Source organism: Electrophorus electricus, chromosome 13 (genome assembly GCF_013358815.1).
Source record: "Electrophorus electricus isolate fEleEle1 chromosome 13, fEleEle1.pri, whole genome shotgun sequence".
Lineage (NCBI taxonomy): Eukaryota > Metazoa > Chordata > Actinopteri > Gymnotiformes > Gymnotidae > Electrophorus > Electrophorus electricus.
The window spans coordinates 21316047-21335874 of NC_049547.1; the positions used below are offsets into that span (position 1 = coordinate 21316047).

The 19828-nt window shown below is 45.5% G+C and overlaps 1 protein-coding gene across 2 annotated transcripts in view; it reads left to right on the plus strand.

Moving 5' to 3' along the window:
* Positions 1-18744, plus strand: part of larp1b (La ribonucleoprotein 1B) — a 47160-nt gene extending 28416 nt beyond the window's left edge. For both annotated transcript variants that reach the window (XM_035533027.1, XM_035533028.1), the window contains exons 6-18: positions 6375-6537; positions 8396-8540; positions 8629-8803; positions 9301-9572; positions 10067-10429; positions 12169-12283; positions 12464-12621; positions 12722-12828; positions 12970-13133; positions 14471-14615; positions 15433-15542; positions 16136-16263; positions 17371-18744. In XM_035533027.1, coding sequence (XP_035388920.1) covers positions 6375-6537; positions 8396-8540; positions 8629-8803; positions 9301-9572; positions 10067-10429; positions 12169-12283; positions 12464-12621; positions 12722-12828; positions 12970-13133; positions 14471-14615; positions 15433-15542; positions 16136-16263; positions 17371-17844 — 2519 coding nt within the window. In that variant the 3' untranslated portion in view covers positions 17845-18744. The remainder of the gene's footprint in view (positions 1-6374; positions 6538-8395; positions 8541-8628; positions 8804-9300; positions 9573-10066; positions 10430-12168; positions 12284-12463; positions 12622-12721; positions 12829-12969; positions 13134-14470; positions 14616-15432; positions 15543-16135; positions 16264-17370) is intronic.
* The last annotated feature ends 1084 nt before the right edge of the window (positions 18745-19828 follow it).

Below are 19828 nucleotides of genomic sequence, written 5' to 3' on the forward strand. Positions count from 1 at the left end.
GTGTGTGTGTGTGTGTGTGTGAAGGCTTGAGGTGTGTGTGTGTGTGTGTGTGAAGGCTTGAGGTGTGTGTGTGTGTGTGTGTGAAGGCTTGAGGTGTGTGTGTGTGTGTGTGTGAAGGCTTGAGGTGTGTGTGTGTGTGTGTGTGAAGGCTTGAGGTGTGTGTGTGTGTGTGTGTGAAGGCTTGAGGTGTGTGTGTGTGTGTGTGTGAAGGCTTGAGGTGTGTGTGTGTGTGTGAAGGCTTGAGGTGTGTGTGTGTGTGTGTGTGAAGGCTTGAGGTGTGTGTGTGTGTGAAGGCTTGAGGTGTGTGTGTGTGTGAAGGCTTGAGGTGTGTGTGTGTGTGAAGGCTTGAGGTGTGTGTGTGTGTGTGTGTGTGAAGGCTTGAGGTGTGTGTGTGTGTGTGTGTGTGAAGGCTTGAGGTGTGTGTGTGTGTGTGTGAAGGCTTGAGGTGTGTGTGTGTGTGTGTGTGAAGGCTTGAGGTGTGTGTGTGTGTGTGTGTGTGTGAAGGCTTGAGGTGTGTGTGTGTGTGTGTGTGTGAAGGCTTGAGGTGTGTGTGTGTGTGAAGGCTTGAGGTGTGTGTGTGTGTGTGTGTGTGTGAAGGCTTGAGGTGTGTGTGTGTGTGTGTGTGTGTGTGTGTGTGTGTGTGTGAGAAGGCTTGAGGTGTGTGAGAAGGCTTGAGGTGTGTGAGAAGGCTTGAGGTGTGTGAGAAGGCTTGAGGTGTGTGTGTGAGAAGGCTTGAGGTGTGTGTGTGTGAAGGCTTGAGGTGTGTGTGTGTGAAGGCTTGAGGTGTGTGTGTGTGAAGGCTTGAGGTGTGTGTGTGTGAAGGCTTGAGGTGTGTGTGTGTGAAGGCTTGAGGTGTGTGTGTGTGAAGGCTTGAGGTGTGTGTGTGTGAAGGCTTGAGGTGTGTGTGTGTGTGTGTGTGAAGGCTTGAGGTGTGTGTGTGTGTGTGTGAGAAGGCTTGAGGTGTGTGTGTGTGTGTGAGAAGGCTTGAGGTGTGTGTGTGTGTGTGTGTGTGTGAAGGCTTGAGGTGTGTGTGTGTGTGTGTGTGAAGGCTTGAGGTGTGTGTGTGTGTGTGTGTGAAGGCTTGAGGTGTGTGTGTGTGTGTGTGTGAAGGCTTGAGGTGTGTGTGTGTGTGTGTGTGAAGGCTTGAGGTGTGTGTGTGTGTGTGTGTGAAGGCTTGAGGTGTGTGTGTGTGTGTGTGTGTGTGTGTGAAGGCTTGAGGTGTGTGTGTGTGTGAAGGCTTGAGGTGTGTGTGTGTGAAGGCTTGAGGTGTGTGTGTGTGTGTGTGAAGGCTTGAGGTGTGTGTGTGTGTGTGTGTGTGTGAAGGCTTGAGGTGTGTGTGTGTGTGTGTGTGTGAAGGCTTGAGGTGTGTGTGTGTGTGTGTGTGTGTGAAGGCTTGAGGTGTGTGTGTGTGTGTGTGTGTGTGTGTGTGTGTGAGAAGGCTTGAGGTGTGTGAGAAGGCTTGAGGTGTGTGTGTGTGAAGGCTTGAGGTGTGTGTGTGTGAAGGCTTGAGGTGTGTGTGTGTGAAGGCTTGAGGTGTGTGTGTGTGAAGGCTTGAGGTGTGTGTGTGTGAAGGCTTGAGGTGTGTGTGTGTGAAGGCTTGAGGTGTGTGTGTGTGTGTGTGTGTGAAGGCTTGAGGTGTGTGTGTGTGTGTGTGTGTGTGAGAAGGCTTGAGGTGTGTGTGTGTGTGTGTGAGAAGGCTTGAGGTGTGTGTGTGTGTGTGAGAAGGCTTGAGGTGTGTGTGTGTGTGTGTGAGAAGGCTTGAGGTGTGTGTGTGTGTGTGTGTGAAGGCTTGAGGTGTGTGTGTGTGTGTGTGTGTGTGTGTGTGTGTGTGAGAAGGCTTGAGGTGTGTGTGTGTGTGTGTGTGTGTGTGTGAAGGCTTGAGGTGTGTGTGTGTGTGTGAAGGCTTGAGGTGTGTGTGTGTGTGTGTGAAGGCTTGAGGTGTGTGTGTGTGTGTGAAGGCTTGAGGTGTGTGTGTGTGTGTGTGTGTGAGAAGGCTTGAGGTGTGTGTGTGTGAGAAGGCTTGAGGTGTGTGTGTGTGTGAAGGCTTGAGGTGTGTGTGTGTGTGTGTGTGAAGGCTTGAGGTGTGTGTGTGTGTGTGTGTGAGAAGGCTTGAGGTGTGTGTGTGTGTGAAGGCTTGAGGTGTGTGTGTGTGTGTGTGTGAAGGCTTGAGGTGTGTGTGTGTGTGTGTGTGTGAAGGCTTGAGGTGTGTGTGTGTGTGTGTGTGAAGGCTTGAGGTGTGTGTGTGTGAAGGCTTGAGGTGTGTGTGTGTGTGTGTGTGAAGGCTTGAGGTGTGTGTGTGTGTGTGTGTGAAGGCTTGAGGTGTGTGTGTGTGTGTGTGTGTGTGTGAAGGCTTGAGGTGTGTGTGTGTGTGTGTGTGTGTGTGAAGGCTTGAGGTGTGTGTGTGTGTGTGTGTGTGAAGGCTTGAGGTGTGTGTGTGTGTGTGTGAAGGCTTGAGGTGTGTGTGTGTGTGTGTGTGTGTGTGAAGGCTTGAGGTGTGTGTGTGTGTGTGTGTGAAGGCTTGAGGTGTGTGTGTGTGAAGGCTTGAGGTGTGTGTGTGTGTGTGTGTGAAGGCTTGAGGTGTGTGTGTGTGTGTGTGTGAAGGCTTGAGGTGTGTGTGTGTGTGTGTGTGTGAAGGCTTGAGGTGTGTGTGTGTGTGTGTGTGAAGGCTTGAGGTGTGTGTGTGTGTGTGTGAAGGCTTGAGGTGTGTGTGTGTGTGTGTGTGTGAAGGCTTGAGGTGTGTGTGTGTGTGTGTGTGTGTGTGTGTGTGAAGGCTTGAGGTGTGTGTGTGTGAAGGCTTGAGGTGTGTGTGTGTGAAGGCTTGAGGTGTGTGTGTGTGAAGGCTTGAGGTGTGTGTGTGTGTGTGTGTGAAGGCTTGAGGTGTGTGTGTGTGTGTGTGTGTGTGAAGGCTTGAGGTGTGTGTGTGTGTGTGTGTGTGTGAAGGCTTGAGGTGTGTGTGTGTGTGTGTGTGAAGGCTTGAGGTGTGTGTGTGTGTGTGTGTGTGAAGGCTTGAGGTGTGTGTGTGTGTGTGTGTGAAGGCTTGAGGTGTGTGTGTGTGTGTGTGAAGGCTTGAGGTGTGTGTGTGTGTGTGTGAAGGCTTGAGGTGTGTGTGTGTGTGTGTGTGTGAAGGCTTGAGGTGTGTGTGTGTGTGTGTGTGTGTGTGTGTGTGTGAAGGCTTGAGGTGTGTGTGTGTGAAGGCTTGAGGTGTGTGTGTGTGAAGGCTTGAGGTGTGTGTGTGTGTGTGTGTGAAGGCTTGAGGTGTGTGTGTGTGTGTGTGTGTGAAGGCTTGAGGTGTGTGTGTGTGTGTGTGTGAAGGCTTGAGGTGTGTGTGTGTGTGTGTGTGTGTGAAGGCTTGAGGTGTGTGTGTGTGTGTGTGTGTGAAGGCTTGAGGTGTGTGTGTGTGTGTGTGAAGGCTTGAGGTGTGTGTGTGTGTGTGTGTGAAGGCTTGAGGTGTGTGTGTGTGTGTGTGTGTGTGTGTGTGTGAAGGCTTGAGGTGTGTGTGTGTGTGTGTGTGTGTGTGTGAAGGCTTGAGGTGTGTGTGTGTGTGTGTGTGTGTGTGAAGGCTTGAGGTGTGTGTGTGTGTGTGTGTGAAGGCTTGAGGTGTGTGTGTGTGTGTGTGTGTGTGAAGGCTTGAGGTGTGTGTGTGTGTGTGTGTGTGTGAAGGCTTGAGGTGTGTGTGTGTGTGTGTGTGTGAAGGCTTGAGGTGTGTGTGTGTGTGTGTGTGTGTGAAGGCTTGAGGTGTGTGTGTGTGTGTGTGTGTGTGTGAAGGCTTGAGGTGTGTGTGTGTGTGTGTGTGTGTGAAGGCTTGAGGTGTGTGTGTGTGTGTGTGTGTGTGTGAAGGCTTGAGGTGTGTGTGTGTGTGTGTGTGTGTGAAGGCTTGAGGTGTGTGTGTGTGTGTGTGTGTGAAGGCTTGAGGTGTGTGTGTGTGTGTGTGTGAAGGCTTGAGGTGTGTGTGTGTGTGTGTGTGTGAAGGCTTGAGGTGTGTGTGTGTGTGTGTGTGTGTGTGAAGGCTTGAGGTGTGTGTGTGTGTGTGTGTGTGTGTGTGTGTGTGAAGGCTTGAGGTGTGTGTGTGTGTGTGTGAAGGCTTGAGGTGTGTGTGTGTGTGTGTGAAGGCTTGAGGTGTGTGTGTGTGTGTGAAGGCTTGAGGTGTGTGTGTGTGTGTGAAGGCTTGAGGTGTGTGTGTGTGTGTGAAGGCTTGAGGTGTGTGTGTGTGTGTGAAGGCTTGAGGTGTGTGTGTGTGTGTGAAGGCTTGAGGTGTGTGTGTGTGTGTGTGTGTGTGTGTGTGTGAAGGCTTGAGGTGTGTGTGTGTGAAGGCTTGAGGTGTGTGTGTGTGAAGGCTTGAGGTGTGTGTGTGTGTGTGTGTGTGAAGGCTTGAGGTGTGTGTGTGTGTGTGTGTGTGAAGGCTTGAGGTGTGTGTGTGTGTGTGTGTGTGTGTGTGAAGGCTTGAGGTGTGTGTGTGTGTGTGTGTGTGTGTGTGAAGGCTTGAGGTGTGTGTGTGTGTGTGTGTGAAGGCTTGAGGTGTGTGTGTGTGTGTGTGTGAAGGCTTGAGGTGTGTGTGTGTGTGTGTGAAGGCTTGAGGTGTGTGTGTGTGTGTGTGTGAAGGCTTGAGGTGTGTGTGTGTGTGTGTGTGTGTGAGAAGGCTTGAGGTGTGTGTGTGTGTGTGTGTGAGAAGGCTTGAGGTGTGTGTGTGAGTGTGTGTGTGAAGGCTTGAGGTGTGTGTGTGTGTGTGTGTGTGTGTGTGTGTGTGTGTGTGTGTGTGTGTGTGTGTGTGTGTGTGTGTGTGAAGGCTTGAGGTGTGTGTGTGTGTGTGTGTGTGTGTGTGTGAAGGCTTGAGGTGTGTGTGTGTGTGTGTGTGAAGGCTTGAGGTGTGTGTGTGTGTGTGAAGGCTTGAGGTGTGTGTGTGTGTGTGAAGGCTTGAGGTGTGTGTGTGTGTGTGTGTGTGTGAAGGCTTGAGGTGTGTGTGTGTGTGTGTGTGTGTGTGTGTGTGAAGGCTTGAGGTGTGTGTGTGTGTGTGTGTGTGTGTGTGTGAAGGCTTGAGGTGTGTGTGTGTGTGTGTGTGTGAAGGCTTGAGGTGTGTGTGTGTGTGTGTGTGAAGGCTTGAGGTGTGTGTGTGTGTGTGTGTGAAGGCTTGAGGTGTGTGTGTGTGTGTGTGTGTGAAGGCTTGAGGTGTGTGTGTGTGTGTGTGTGTGTGTGTGTGAAGGCTTGAGGTGTGTGTGTGTGTGTGTGTGTGTGAAGGCTTGAGGTGTGTGTGTGTGTGTGTGAAGGCTTGAGGTGTGTGTGTGTGTGTGTGTGTGTGTGTGTGTGAAGGCTTGAGGTGTGTGTGTGTGTGTGAAGGCTTGAGGTGTGTGTGTGTGTGTGTGAAGGCTTGAGGTGTGTGTGTGTGTGTGTGTGTGTGTGTGTGTGTGAAGGCTTGAGGTGTGTGTGTGAAGGCTTGAGGTGTGTGTGTGTGTGTGTGTGAAGGCTTGAGGTGTGTGTGTGTGTGTGTGTGTGTGTGTGTGTGAAGGCTTGAGGTGTGTGTGTGTGTGTGTGTGTGTGTGTGTGTGAAGGCTTGAGGTGTGTGTGTGTGTGTGTGTGTGTGTGTGTGAAGGCTTGAGGTGTGTGTGTGTGTGTGTGTGTGAAGGCTTGAGGTGTGTGTGTGTGTGTGTGTGTGAAGGCTTGAGGTGTGTGTGTGTGTGTGTGTGTGAAGGCTTGAGGTGTGTGTGTGTGTGTGTGTGTGTGAAGGCTTGAGGTGTGTGTGTGTGTGTGTGTGTGTGTGAAGGCTTGAGGTGTGTGTGTGTGAAGGCTTGAGGTGTGTGTGTGTGTGTGTGTGAGAGCGAGAAGGCTTGAGGTGTGAGGGGTAAGGATTTTAAAGGTTTTTTTCATCATGGGAATTGCAGTAATTTCAGATTTGCACATTCTAGGCAAAGACACTTTAGACACAGTTTAGTTTAACAAATTTATAGTGTAGGTACTCACACAATCAAGAAACCCATCAGTCTAGATACTGATGAATGCTTACACGTGTTTGTGGGAGTTTGAGACGCCATGTGTAATGTTTGACCCAATAGAAGCACCGTGACTGTAGTGAACGTTGTTAACAAAACACGTTTGTTACAGATGTTCTCGTGACGTCCTTGATCAGATCGAGTGATGTAAAATGTACATCAGCCCCGCTGGCGTACAGTCTAGCACCTGCAGAGAGCACACACACCTTTTCACAGCAGGGTTATCAGGTCTGAGATGAGCACTGACCCTCCTTCACGGTCAGCAGCTGGGGAGGGCTTTCAGCAAGGCAGGCGCTGAAGAACTTGATGTGAACTGTGAGTGAAGGGGACACGAGGTTATATTTCTGTGCATTTATTTTTCTCTACTTCCTTCTTTTTCCCTCCATACCCCAGGTCGCTATGACTACTCTCATGGTTACCGGGAGTCGTATGTGGATGGTTCCGCCATGCCCACAGAGTTCAATACCAATATGATGTATTTCTATGACGACGGTAACCGGGTACAAATGTACACCATTGAGGAAAGTCTGCTGAAAGAGTACATCAAGCGTCAGATGTAAGTTTGTTTGGTTGGCTGGTTGTTTACTTTTTTCTTTTCCCCAAAGTCCTTGTTAACCTCTGTAATGCTTTTTGGATATATATTATTATATATATAATGTTTGTGTGTGGGTGTGTATGTATGTATGTATATATATATATGTGTGTGTGTGTGTGTGTGTGTGTGTGTGTGTGTGTATATATATATATGTGTGTGTGTATGTATGTGTGTGTGCGTGTGTGTGTGTATATATATATATATATATATATATATATATATATACATATACATACACACACATTCTATGCTACAGACGCTACTGCACAGAGCGACTACTGGGTAGAACCAAAATGATTTCACATAAATCTGTAAGGCAAATTGCTACCAGCAGGTGGCACCCTTATTGCATCAAGGCATGGAAAGCCAAAGCAGGCCTGGGATCAGTTGTGCGTGTGTCCTAAATTAGCTTTTCTGCCTAAGAGGGAATAGTAAATGATGTGGTGGAGTGAAGTGAGGGTCGTGTGTGTGTGCACGTGTTTGTGTGTGTGTGTGCGCGTGCGCGCATGCGCATGTTGCTGTACACACATTTTTTGTGTGCATGCGTTATGCTTTTGGCTCTGTGTGCAGAAGAACCACAGGGAGCTTGTACATGCACAGCTCAGCAACTTTCCCCTGGTCTACAACCAATGTTCTGTGTGGCTCTTGTACAGTGTAGGTTATGACTGAGAATTTGGGAACTGATCCCAGATCAGTATTAAATGAGTGTGTGCTCATGCTGGGGCTGTCTTGTGGTTCTTAAAGGAACAGCAGAATGTGTTCCCATGGCAGAGGGGAGAGAGAGTCTTTCTCAGACATGTAGTTAACGGTTAGAGAGAAAAGAAACCGCATGACCCCAACACTGAGGACTTGACATTTCTCAGAAACAGAAGGTTCAGTTTTACATTTATCATACATTTGAATAAGCAGTGTCATCTTTTTTAGTTTTTTTTTCCTTTTTTTTGACGGTGTAATTTTTACACTCACACACCCGTCACGTGAGAGCTGTGTGTGTGTGTGTCACAGTTACCTGATGGACCAGAGTAAAGACGCAGGAATGTTGGCTCAGCCTGTGCTGGGTGGGGCTAGGAAAGCTCCGCCCTAAAAGCCGCCTGCCCCCACCATATACCATATACCATGTAAATGGGAAGTGAGTGTGTGTTCAGAATGGTCTGATTCAAGACTGAAAAAAATCACTTTTTTATAACAGAATTGAATAAATTATATTTGACACATTTGGCACACACTCTTATTCCAGGGCACCGTACAGGTTCAGTCATGTTACAGAGGTGGGCGAGTGTAGTGTTGGGAGTCTTGCTGACGGACTCTTATCGTTACAGCATAGAGCACATCCTCCAGGTGGGGTTTGAACCCCATTCTCCATGAGAGGGGCAGTGTCATTACTGTACAGTTGTGGGTTAAACCCAGCTGTGTGGGGGTGGGGGTAATGCTCCACAGCCCCCTCTGTGGAAAGATGAGAGAATGTGTAGAGTGGTAGACATGTGATGTAAGGATGAAAGATGGGTGTAAAAGATGAGAGAAAGGCCAGTTAACTGGGTGTGTGGACGGGTGAAGGTTGGTGACCGAGGTGCTGGACCAGCGACTGTTTACTTGTTTGTCTTGTCAACAAATGCAGCTTAGTTGCTTAAGTTTAGTGTTGTATTTACAGTTAATCTTCCACTACTGTGCGTGCGTGCGCGTATATGAAACATGAGTCCTGACTCGGATATGAACCGAGGTCGCTCTCTGGCCTTGCCGTTACCTGTGTGCTGCGTTGGCTCTGTTCTTTCACTTCTTTCATTTTTGTTTATCTTGTTTTGTTTTTGTTTTTTTGCTTCAGTGAGTATTACTTCAGTCTGCCCAACCTTGAGCGGGACTTCTTCTTGCGGAGGAAGATGGACACCGAAGGTTTCCTGCCCATCTCTCTGATCGCTGGCTTCCGTCGCGTGCAGGCCCTCACCACCGACCTCAGCCTCATCATGGAGGTAAGGGTTTGCCCTGACCTCCAACCTCTCGCCTCTCAAATGTGACCCTCGACATCTCTAAATGTGCGTGTGCGTGTGTCATCCTCAGGCAGTTAAGAACAGCGACGTGGTGGAGTTGGTGGACCAGAAGATCCGTAGGAAAGATGACCCCGAGCAGTGGCCGATCCCCACGACCCCTCTCGAACCCTCGCACACGGACTTCACTCAGCTCATTCACTGTCCCGAGTTTGTCCCGGGACAGACGTTCACCTCGCTCACCACAGGTATTGGCCTGTCGCAGGTTTTAGTTCCTGATCTCAATGTTGAGCAGCATTCACACTCTCATATCAGTGGAACCATCTGAGCACAAACACTCTGAGTCCCAGAGTGGAGGAACACGCCTACAGGAGAAACCCAATATGTTTACGTTTAAGGCATTTATTAGACTCTTATCCAGAGCGACGTAAAAAAGTGCTTTGTCATTTCCTCATAGAATAAATCCTAGTACAGTAGGTCAGAATCCAAGATACCAGTGAACTAGAATACTGTAGAAATACAGGGATCACTGTGTGAAACACATATAAGCTCTGAGATCAATGAGTGCCATAACAAATAATATCAGACAATAACAAACCATAAATATCAAACAATAATAAACAATATCGGACAATAACAAAGCATAAATATCAGACAATAGCAAGCAATATCAAACAATAATAAACAATATCAAACAATAATAAACAATATCAGACATGTTCACCAGTTTCCTCTGTCTTTTCAGTCTCAACCTCCCCCCCAGCCAAGCAGATCACCACTGGTTCCACCCCTGCCACAAACGGCCAATCAAACGGCTCTGACGCAGATGCCAAACCCCAGTCTGCTGAGTCTTCCCCAGTCGAGTCAACAAGTGTCTCCAGCACAGAAAAGAGTGCCCCTAAGGCCGGCGTGCCCGATGCGAGGACCCCTCAGGAGTTGTCCAGCAGACTGTCTGATCAGGAGAGCCAGTGGATCCAGGTAGAGAAACGGCACAGGAACGCTTCTGGCAAGAGCAAGGTGAACACACACACACATACACATACATACATACATACACACATACATACACACACACACACACACACACACACACACACACACACACATACATACATACATACATACATACATACATGTGCACACACACAAGTGGAGAAGCTCTGGATTGCTGTGTGTCTGAGAATAAGAATATCTTTTTATGCACCAGGTCCATAATCAGTCAGACTGTCAGTTATGTAAAAAATGACAAATGGATGAGCCACTGAGTGTGGCCTGGACCGCCTTTAACAGGAGCCAACACAAGTGCTAGTGTCTGTAGCAGACACCGTAGTACCAGCAGTTTGTTACACTGGAACTTTGCAGTGTATATTTCCACAAATGTCTTCAAATCTTTCAAGTCTTCTCATCTTTCTAAGGTGATAAAGTTGATAGGCGCGCGTGTAATTTAGCACCAGTAACAGGATTTATGGAAGAATTATTTAATCCAATCTTAACGTTGAGTTCTTTTCCAGGACCTGATGGCACCGGTTTGTTCCAGCCTGAACCCACAGCCCGAGGCCGACCAAGAAGAACTGGACTTCCTGTTTGATGAAGAGATAGAACAGCTCGCAGCACCACGCAAGAACACCTTCACCGATTGGTCAGACAATGATTCGGATGGAGAGCTGGACGACAGCGATGTGAACAAAATCTTGATCGTCACCCAGACGCCCCCTTACCTCCGCAAGCACCCCGGAGGGGACCGGACGGGGAACCACGTCTCCCGCGCCAAAATCTCAGCCGAACTTGCCAAGGCCATAAACGACGGGCTGTACTATTATGAACAGGACCTGTGGACAGGGGAGGAGAAGCAGATGGATGGTACCAACGTTAAGGTAAGGCGGGGGTGGAAGGGGGTATTAAAATGATGTATATGAAATAATCGGGATGACAGAACCCAAGGGCAGACCTAAAGTATATGGACAGGCCCAGACATGACATCCACAGTGCAATGGCATTGATCTTATATATTCATGGTGTTGCGTCTGCACACCCTCACCGTTTAATATTGGTGTTACATATTCTCTAAGGCATCATATTCTCTGCACTGATGTAAGTGTTAAATAGCCAAGAGCTCATGTTCATACTGCACTAATATTAATCCTAAGTGCTTGTGTTGTCTACACTGCAGTGATATCAGCATTACATGTACATGGGGTCATATCAGTACTGCAACTATGCCACGTTAACCAAGCTAGGACACACTCCACACTCGCTGGGGACATTATCCATATTTCCACTTCAGTCTTGTGTTCAGAGATCAAAGTATCTATCCCTTACAGGGGACCAATCCTGTGGGTTCCCAGAACATACCTGTTTCTGAAATAAACCCTTGTTTCTGACCATTTCTCCATGAGTCACATCAGAGAGCCACTGGACCTTGTGACCCTGTAGTCGAGGGTCTTCTGCAGGGAGACCAGCTGTGATTACAGTGACCCAACACCTTCAGTAAACCTGCTACAAAAATAAAAAAATACTGTCTTACAAACTAACCAGTGTCTAAATAAACTGGCTAGACTTCATGAAGATGAAATCCGGACACTGGGCACAGTCTAGTCAGATGTACTAGTGAGCTATTTAACAAACGGGCTGATGTCAATGTGTTATTAAATTGTTAGAGACTTGCTTAGACTTTCAGAGGCCAGAACAGAAGACAAACCTTGATTTTAATGGCATGATTTTAATTGTATTTAAAAATCTTCTTGCTAGCGAGAATCTTGCTGCTGTGCAGCTGATCTAGTTGTGCTTGTTCTGAAATGGTGCCGAACTCTGCTACGGTTGCTACGGTTTCGCTGATCTAATATCGCTGGTGCGATCAGCATGAGACGTGTTCAATGTTCAGTTCCAGGCCGTATCCTGAGTTTCATCATGTCTCTGTTGTTGTTTAATCCACAAGAATACCACCACAGACCACTGACAAACACTTGGGAAAACTAGGTTTAGTGACATAGATCTGAACAGCCCAACTTTGTCTAGCCAGTTCTGTTTTTGGTTGGCCATGTTGTGGTTCTCAAAAGTGCGACTTTATTTCATTCTAAATTTGCCTCTGATGTCTGGACAAATTCTTTAATGGTACCAAGAGTCCAGGAGAGACATTTATCAGTGTTGCAAAATGCAAATGTTTCTTTAACCTTGAGGGGAAGGTGACAGAGGACGTATATGACAACGTATGGGAACTCTGCCCTGGCGTCCACTAGCACTACAGCTTCCAGTTTCACTTCCATTCTGAGCGGTCAGCCACACTCTTTTTTTTTTTACTTTTCCTCTTTCATTTTTATCACATCTGTTTTTGTCTATGGAAATCAGAGAGAGAGAGGTGAGATGAGAAATGGAGGGATCACATCAAAGAGAAAGAGAGTGAAAAGCTTTATGAAAGGACCTGATCTGCTGATAAATCTCAAGGGCTCTTCCCAGAACACACATAAAAGGAAAAATGCGTTTCTGTCTCACGTCATAGCACTGCCAAAACAAACAACATCAAGAAAGAGTCCAGAGATTTTTGAGGTAAAACAAAGTAACTCCTATTTTCTATTCCCATCATTTTGATTGTGTGTGTGTTTTTTCCTATCCTTAGGAAGTGGAGAACTTTAAGAAGCTCATTGTAATAAGCCAGGATCAGTTTGACACTTTAAGCCCTAAACCACCTGTTGACCCCGACCAGGAAGTCCCGCCTCCTCCCCCTTGCCAAGGTGGGTGCATCTGTTTTATATGACAGTTTTTGCATTTTGATTACTGAAAGAGAACTGACATACGTTATGCTTGTGAACGTGTTACTAGTCTTGGTACACAGAATAGTGATATTAATGATTGTATGCTAAAGATTGTTTCTTTACTGTTTATTTGTTTATGCTTTTATGTATCACTTCTAGATGAGTCTGGCCTGGTCCACTCTCTTTCCACCAACATCCCAGAATCCTCCAGTGCTCCCAGAACGCCTCGTACCCCACGCACGCCCGGGCGTCAGGACCCCAGCAAGACGCCCCGATTTTACCCCGTCATTAAAGACAGCGGCACCATCGACGGGACGGTAAGGGCACATGTGGCGTGTGTTTCAGAATGTGTGTGTGTGTGGTTTTAACATGGACTGTAGTGTGTTATATCACTTGTTCCTGTCTCGTCTGCCTCAGACTCCCCGCAAGAGGAAAACTCGACACAGTTCTAACCCTCCTCTGGAGAGTCATGTGGGCTGGGTCATGGACTCCCGTGAACACAGACCCCGTACCAGCTCCGTCAGGTCAGACACACCCTCCCGCGAACACAGACCCCGCACCAGCTCTCTCACGTCACACACACAAACTGCACCAAATCCTTCTGTTTAAGAAAGACTCTCACTTTGTCCCTACCTGTCTGAATCTTTGTGTGTGTGTGTGAGCAGTAGTTCTAACGCGTCTCCATCAGAGGGCGCCCCCTTGCAGTCGGGCAGTTATGGCTGCACGCCGCAGTCTCTGCCAAAGTTCTGGCACCCATCTCATGAGCTGCTGCAACAGAACGGCTTCACCCAGCAGGTTTACCACAAGTATCGCCGCCGGTGTCTCAACGGTACACACACACACACACACACACACACACACACACACACACACACACACACACACACACACACCCCTACACTCATATATATATATACACACACACACACACACACACACCCCTACACTCATATATATATATATATATATATATATACACACACACACACACCCCTACACTCATATATATATATATATATATATATATATATATATATATATATATATATATATATATATATATATATACATACACACACACACACACACACACACACACACACACACACACACCACACCCCTACACTCATATATATATATATATATACACACACACACACCCCTACACTCATATATATATATATATATATATATATATATACACACACACACACACACCCCTACACTCATATATATATATATATATATATATATATATATATATATACACACACACACACACACACACACACACACACACCCCTACACTCATATATATATATACACACACACACACACACACACACACCCCTACACTCATATATATATATACACACACACACACACACACACACACCCCTACACTCATATATATATATATATATACACACACACACACACACACACCCCTACACTCATATATATATATACACACACACACACACACACACCCACCCCTACACTCATATATATACACACACACACACACACACACCCCTACACTCATATACACACACACACACCCCTACACTCATATACACACACACACACACCCCTACACTCATACACACACACACACACACACACACACCCCTACACTCATATATATATATATACACACACACACACACACACCCCTACACTCATATATATATATACACACACACACCCCTACACTCATATACACACACACACACACACACACCCCTACACTCACACATGCACACACCTACTCGTACACACACACACGTACACTCATATATACATACACACACCCCTACACACATACACAAACACACACAGCCCGACACACACATACACATACATACACACATGCTCACACCAACCCATACGTACACCTACACACGGTGTAACACACACGCTAATACACCCATCTCTTAATACTGTGCTTTCAATATTTTGCTGGTTGGTTGTTAGTTTATGATAAAAACACCACACTGACTCTTCTGTTGCCATGGTGACCATCACATGACCCTCACATGATGTGCTCTGCACATCCGTATAGAGCAATGAATATAGCTGCATGTGTGTCAGGAGTGTGTGCACTCCTGGTTATGTTGCCTGTTTCATGACCTGTGTGTGTGTGTGTGTGTGTTTCGCCTGCAGAGAGGAAACGACTGGGAGTGGGTCAGTCCCAGGAGATGAACACACTCTTCAGGTTTTGGTCCTTTTTCCTCAGGGACAACTTCAACAGAAACATGTATGAGGAATTTAAGCAGTATGCCCTAGAGGATGCCAAAGACAACTACAGGTGAAAACTTACCCCAACACAGGGGGTGTGACACTACCGTAATACAGGGGGTGTAAGTGGTACTGTGCAGTATGACTTTCAAGGTAAAAAAAAAAAAGTCGTTCCATTCAGAATCTCAAAGATTTGTCTACTCAACCACAGCAAACGGCATACCTTCCGTAGCATGTGCCTGCTACGATATGAGAGAGAGAGAGAGAGAGAGCGCAAGAGAGAGAGAGAGCGCGAGAGAGAGAGCGCGAGAGAGAGAGAATGTAGGTGAGCACACGGAGGTCAGAATGAATGCAGGTGAAATTTAGAGAAGTTGGTCATAAATCGTGGTGTGGACTAACGTGGGAGCGTAACATACACCAAGAACTAGTGAACAGGTCGTTCTGGTTCCTCTAACACTGGACTGTGTGGGTGTGTGTGTGTGGGTGTGTGTGGGTGTGTGTGTGGGTGTGTGTGTGTGGGTGTGTGTGTGTGGGTGTGTGTGTGTGGGTGTGTGTGTGGGTGGGTGTGTGGGTGGGTGGGTGGGTGGGTGGGTGTGTACATGCATGTGGGAACAGCAAATACTGATCACAAGCCGAGTCTTGCACATTAAGTCCTCCTTAGAGAAAGTTAACTGTTAACTTGCACATTGTGAAATCTTAAATGTGTGTAAAAATGTCTTAAATGTCTGTTAACTGTGTCTTAAATGTGGGTTAATGTGTGTTAACCGTGTGTGCTTGTTAATATGTTTGTGTTCTGAGAACTGTGGTGTGCACGCTGTGTGTGAGACCTCCTGTAACTGCGAGCTGTGCATATGACCACCTGTGCCATGCCATCTCTCTCTCCACAGGTACGGCCTGGAGTGTCTGTTCCGCTTCTACAGTTACGGTTTGGAAAAGAGGTTCCGACCCGATATCTTCAAGGAGTTCCAGGAGGAAACCCTACATGACTACGAGAAAGGTACACGTCCATACAACACCTCCAGGCCCGGGGCCTAGAGTGGCACGGTTGCGGCCAGTGGCCGTGATGGCATGAGACATCGGTTTGGATCTGTTTGAAGGGAAACTCAGTTCCAGTACAGGTTACCATGTCGTAATGGTTTGGAACTGAAAAACTATTCGAGATCAGAGCAGTTAGTTTTAAATGAGCAGTTCTGGCCTTGCATTAAAATTTTGAAAAATGCTCCCAAAAATAGAAGCAGTCTTCCCTGTCCTGAAGACGTGTCCACCATAACTGTGTATTGTCACTGTTTTGCTGATCTTTGGCAGTAAGATCTTCACCAGAATGCACCCTACCAGACCCATAACACACTCCAGTACTAAAGCCTTACACTGTGATGATGTGTGAGGCCATAGTCTGATCTGGACCACCAGTCCAGTGATGAATGTATGAAAAATAGTGCACTAAAGGTGTGAGGAAAACTGTGATATTTGCTGTTCATTCTGTTTGTGTGTATTTGTGATGTGGGTATATGTGCCGGTGTGATTTTGTATCTGATTAGTGCACTAGGTGCTAATTTCTCTAATCTCTGTGTGTGTGTTGTCTGCATGTAGGTCAGCTGTATGGTCTAGAGAAGTTCTGGGCTTTCCTGAAGTACTCCCAGATTAAGGACCAGGTCATCAAGCCCCAACTGCAGGAACTCCTCAGCAGATTCAAGAGCATAGATGACTTCAGGGTTGAGGTGTGTGAGAGAGTATGTGTGCGTGCGTGGGTATGTGAGTGTGCGCGGGTGCACACGTGTGTTTGTGTATAAGTGGGTGTATCTTTTGTGTGCGTGTGTTTGTATGTGGGTGGGTTTATGTCGGTGGGTGGGTGGGTGTGTGTGTGTGCGCGTGTGTTTGTATGTTTGTGGGTGTATCTGTGCGTGTGTGCATACTGTGTGATCAAGTAAGTGCAAATATAGGTGAGAGAGAGACATTTCAGGTCCATGTTTGTGAGGCATTAATGTTGGTGTTGTGTGTCTGCAGTGAGGCAGGACCGATTTATTAATGATGCCCCAGAGAAGCACAGATCTGCTCTCTGGAGTAATGACCTTCTGTTCCGCCACACGGCGCTATCTGACCTGGTCTTGATCTAAGTCTAGTTGACATGGTCTGTACAGTCTCATATCCTCCTACAGTGAAACAGACGTTTTTCCTGCTTCCAAACAGCAGGTTACCCGTTAATTTCAAAATGGCTGCGAAGACATTCATGCTAATGGACTTCACGTTATTTTTATAGAAGACTGTAATGTTAGATAGAAAAGGGGTTTATGGGTGCCTCACTGGGCCAAATAACTTGGGACATGAATCCCTATGGAAATAATAATTTCTTGGTAAATCTTTATTCTACCACTAAAGTATATTTGACATGAGCTAAAAATATCTTAATTGTGTTTGTGTTAATTTTAAGTTTCATTGCTATAGCTGAGTTATAAAATTGATAACTGCTCAGAAGTGCTATAGCCAAACAACTAAAGATAACTAGCTAAATTAATTAGTACTATACATAAACACACACATACCAGTTAATTAATACTACACACACGCGCGCACATGTATACCAGTTAATTAATATTATACATATACACACACCAATTGATGTAAGGAGCTGTGCACAAAAGACTTTGGTTTTCCTCACATTATTAATATTAAAACACCATTTATTAGCTTATGCTACATGTAGGCAGCCCAATTTTACAGTGAAGGTTTGAATAATGAACTGCCTCATTACCATTTTAGCATCTGGAGCTAATCCTGTAGGCCTAGTAGGTAACCTAGGTGAATTACAGCTGCTTTTTCTCTTCTAGCCACCAATGGGAGAGGAGCAGGGAGGGAGAAAGCAGAGACGCTCACCCTTTAGAGGGGAGGAGGGGAGATGCAAAAGTCAAAATTCTTCATCATCATCATCAAAACAGGCCTCATCTACCAAGGTCTATGGTCAACCTGCTGTTGGGTTGGCAGCCAATCGATCAGCTTCCCCAGCAGACGCTAAAACCACTTCAGCCAATCAAGGGCCAGCCAACACAAGCTCAGCAAATCAGTCAGCAGGCCTAGCAAACAGTAAAACCACCTCAGCCAATCGGCTGACTGCTCCAGCACCTGCCAAAGCAGCCTCAGCCAATCAGAAGGCAGCATCTTCATCCAGCAAGAGCTCCACAACCAATGAGTCTGCTGCAAGCACAAAGGCCACACCCAAGGACAACACCAAGAAGAAGTCTGATGCACGCAAAGGAGAACAAGGGGCTAGCAAAAGCAGAGATGCCCATTTGCCAAAGAAATAGACAGTGATTGCATGCGGTCTTGAGTTGCCACTGCTACTAATCTGAGATGATGGAGGGTTTTTTTGATGACCCCATCGGATTTACGGATAATACTGTAAATCTGTCCTGTGAGTCCATCACCCAAACCGTTAAAGTGGAGCTTGCATGTTAAACCACCAGAGCGTCATTAATTTCACTTCGTAATGTGTCACTCAGATCATTGTGTTTGTCCTAGTATACAGGTTTTTGTTGTTGTTGTTGTTGTTGTTGTTGTTTTACTTTACAGTTTTGTTTTAATCAGGCATAGTAAGTGGACTGCAAAAACCACAGGAGTCAAAAATTCTGTTTACGAATACTGCAACGAATGCAGTTCATGGACAATGTTGGTGTGTTGAATGTAATTTTTTTTCTGTTTTATTTTATCTTTAGGGGTGCCTTACATTTCAAAAGAAAAAAAATTACAACTCTATAACCTAATTTTATCAGATAATATATGAAAGTCTCAAACTTGATTTTATTTTGCTCGGTGTTGTAGCATTTGTGGTTTATGTGTCTGATCAAAACAACATATTCTCATACAGGATACCATACAATGCGTACTGACCTGCAATAAAAATGTTTGCTGGAGGGGGGGGGAAATCACACACAAAATCTTAATCATCTTTTATGTTCTAATGACAGCATATTGTGAGTGATATGTTGTTCTTTTGAAGCTTGTGGAAAGAACGTGACATCAGAATGACACTATAAACATCGTCTTGATGCATAGCTTTCATTTACGATGAACTGTGTTTTTGATGAGTGTTAGAAAAATGCAAAATATAAAAAGCCAGGCTAGTGCGGGATTGGGCAAAGAGTGGATGTGAGAAATGCGGGGTCCTGTAATCTGCTGTGTAATGGATCACATGCTGTTTGTATAGTGAGGCTGGTGAACATGAGTGCTGGGTAAGACATGAGAAGGGGTTTGTCCACCTTTTATTGATTTTGACTCAAATTAGAAACATATCTCTGTACTTGAAACTTTATTTTATAAAAATTTTTATCTTTTTAAAAACAAAGGAGCTATATTTCCAGAAAAAAAAAATCTATTGGAGATGGGTTAATTATTTTTTCTCTCTTTATCTATTTTGAATGATGTATTTGATTATCATATATTTTTTAATTGCTTCAGCTTATTAGGAAAATGCATCTAAAGAATACAAATAATACAAAAAACTGTACATAAAATGATAAGGATTTTCTCTTTGATTTGATGGGTTGATTTTTATTGATGTAATGTAGCTTTTGCGTGCGATGGTGTGTTCGTATGCATGGCAGGGTTTTTGGGGTTTTTTTTCTCCACCTACAAATTGTACCATAAAAAAAATACATATATTAAAAATGTATTAAAAAAAATCTGTTTATAAAAACCCAGTACTTGTGTGTTATGTCTTATGTCATTCATGACTGCTATTTGAGAATAATGTCATATGTAGGCTAAGATATAGTGACAGGAATCTTGTACTCTGTTTTAATCTAGTACTGTTTATCAGTCATATTTGTTATTGTAAATGTATTAATGAGTGGGCTGTGTGTATTTATACACTAATTCTAATGTATTCTTATGTCACTTAAAGTCCAGTAGGCTAGTCTCTAATATTACCACTTATAAAATGATATTTGAAATACTAGAGAATGTATACATACATATACGTACTCACGCATTCATCCGTTATCCAGATGGATTAGCAACTAGTGGTGAATTAATTAGACATTTGTAATAGTAGATAATATGTTGAAAACAGCAGATCATAGATGCAGCAATCTTAAGTGACTGAAATATCCAAATAAAGAAATATAAAAAGTTGGAAAAATATCAGGGACTCAAAGAAGAAATGGAGAGAATGTGGTAGGTTAACACAAAGGTTGTCCCCTTGGTGATGGGGGAGGTTGGAGCTGGGAGCCCTAAACTGGAGGGGCAGTTCCCATGAATGACATCAACCTCAGCCCAGAAGAGTACAAACCT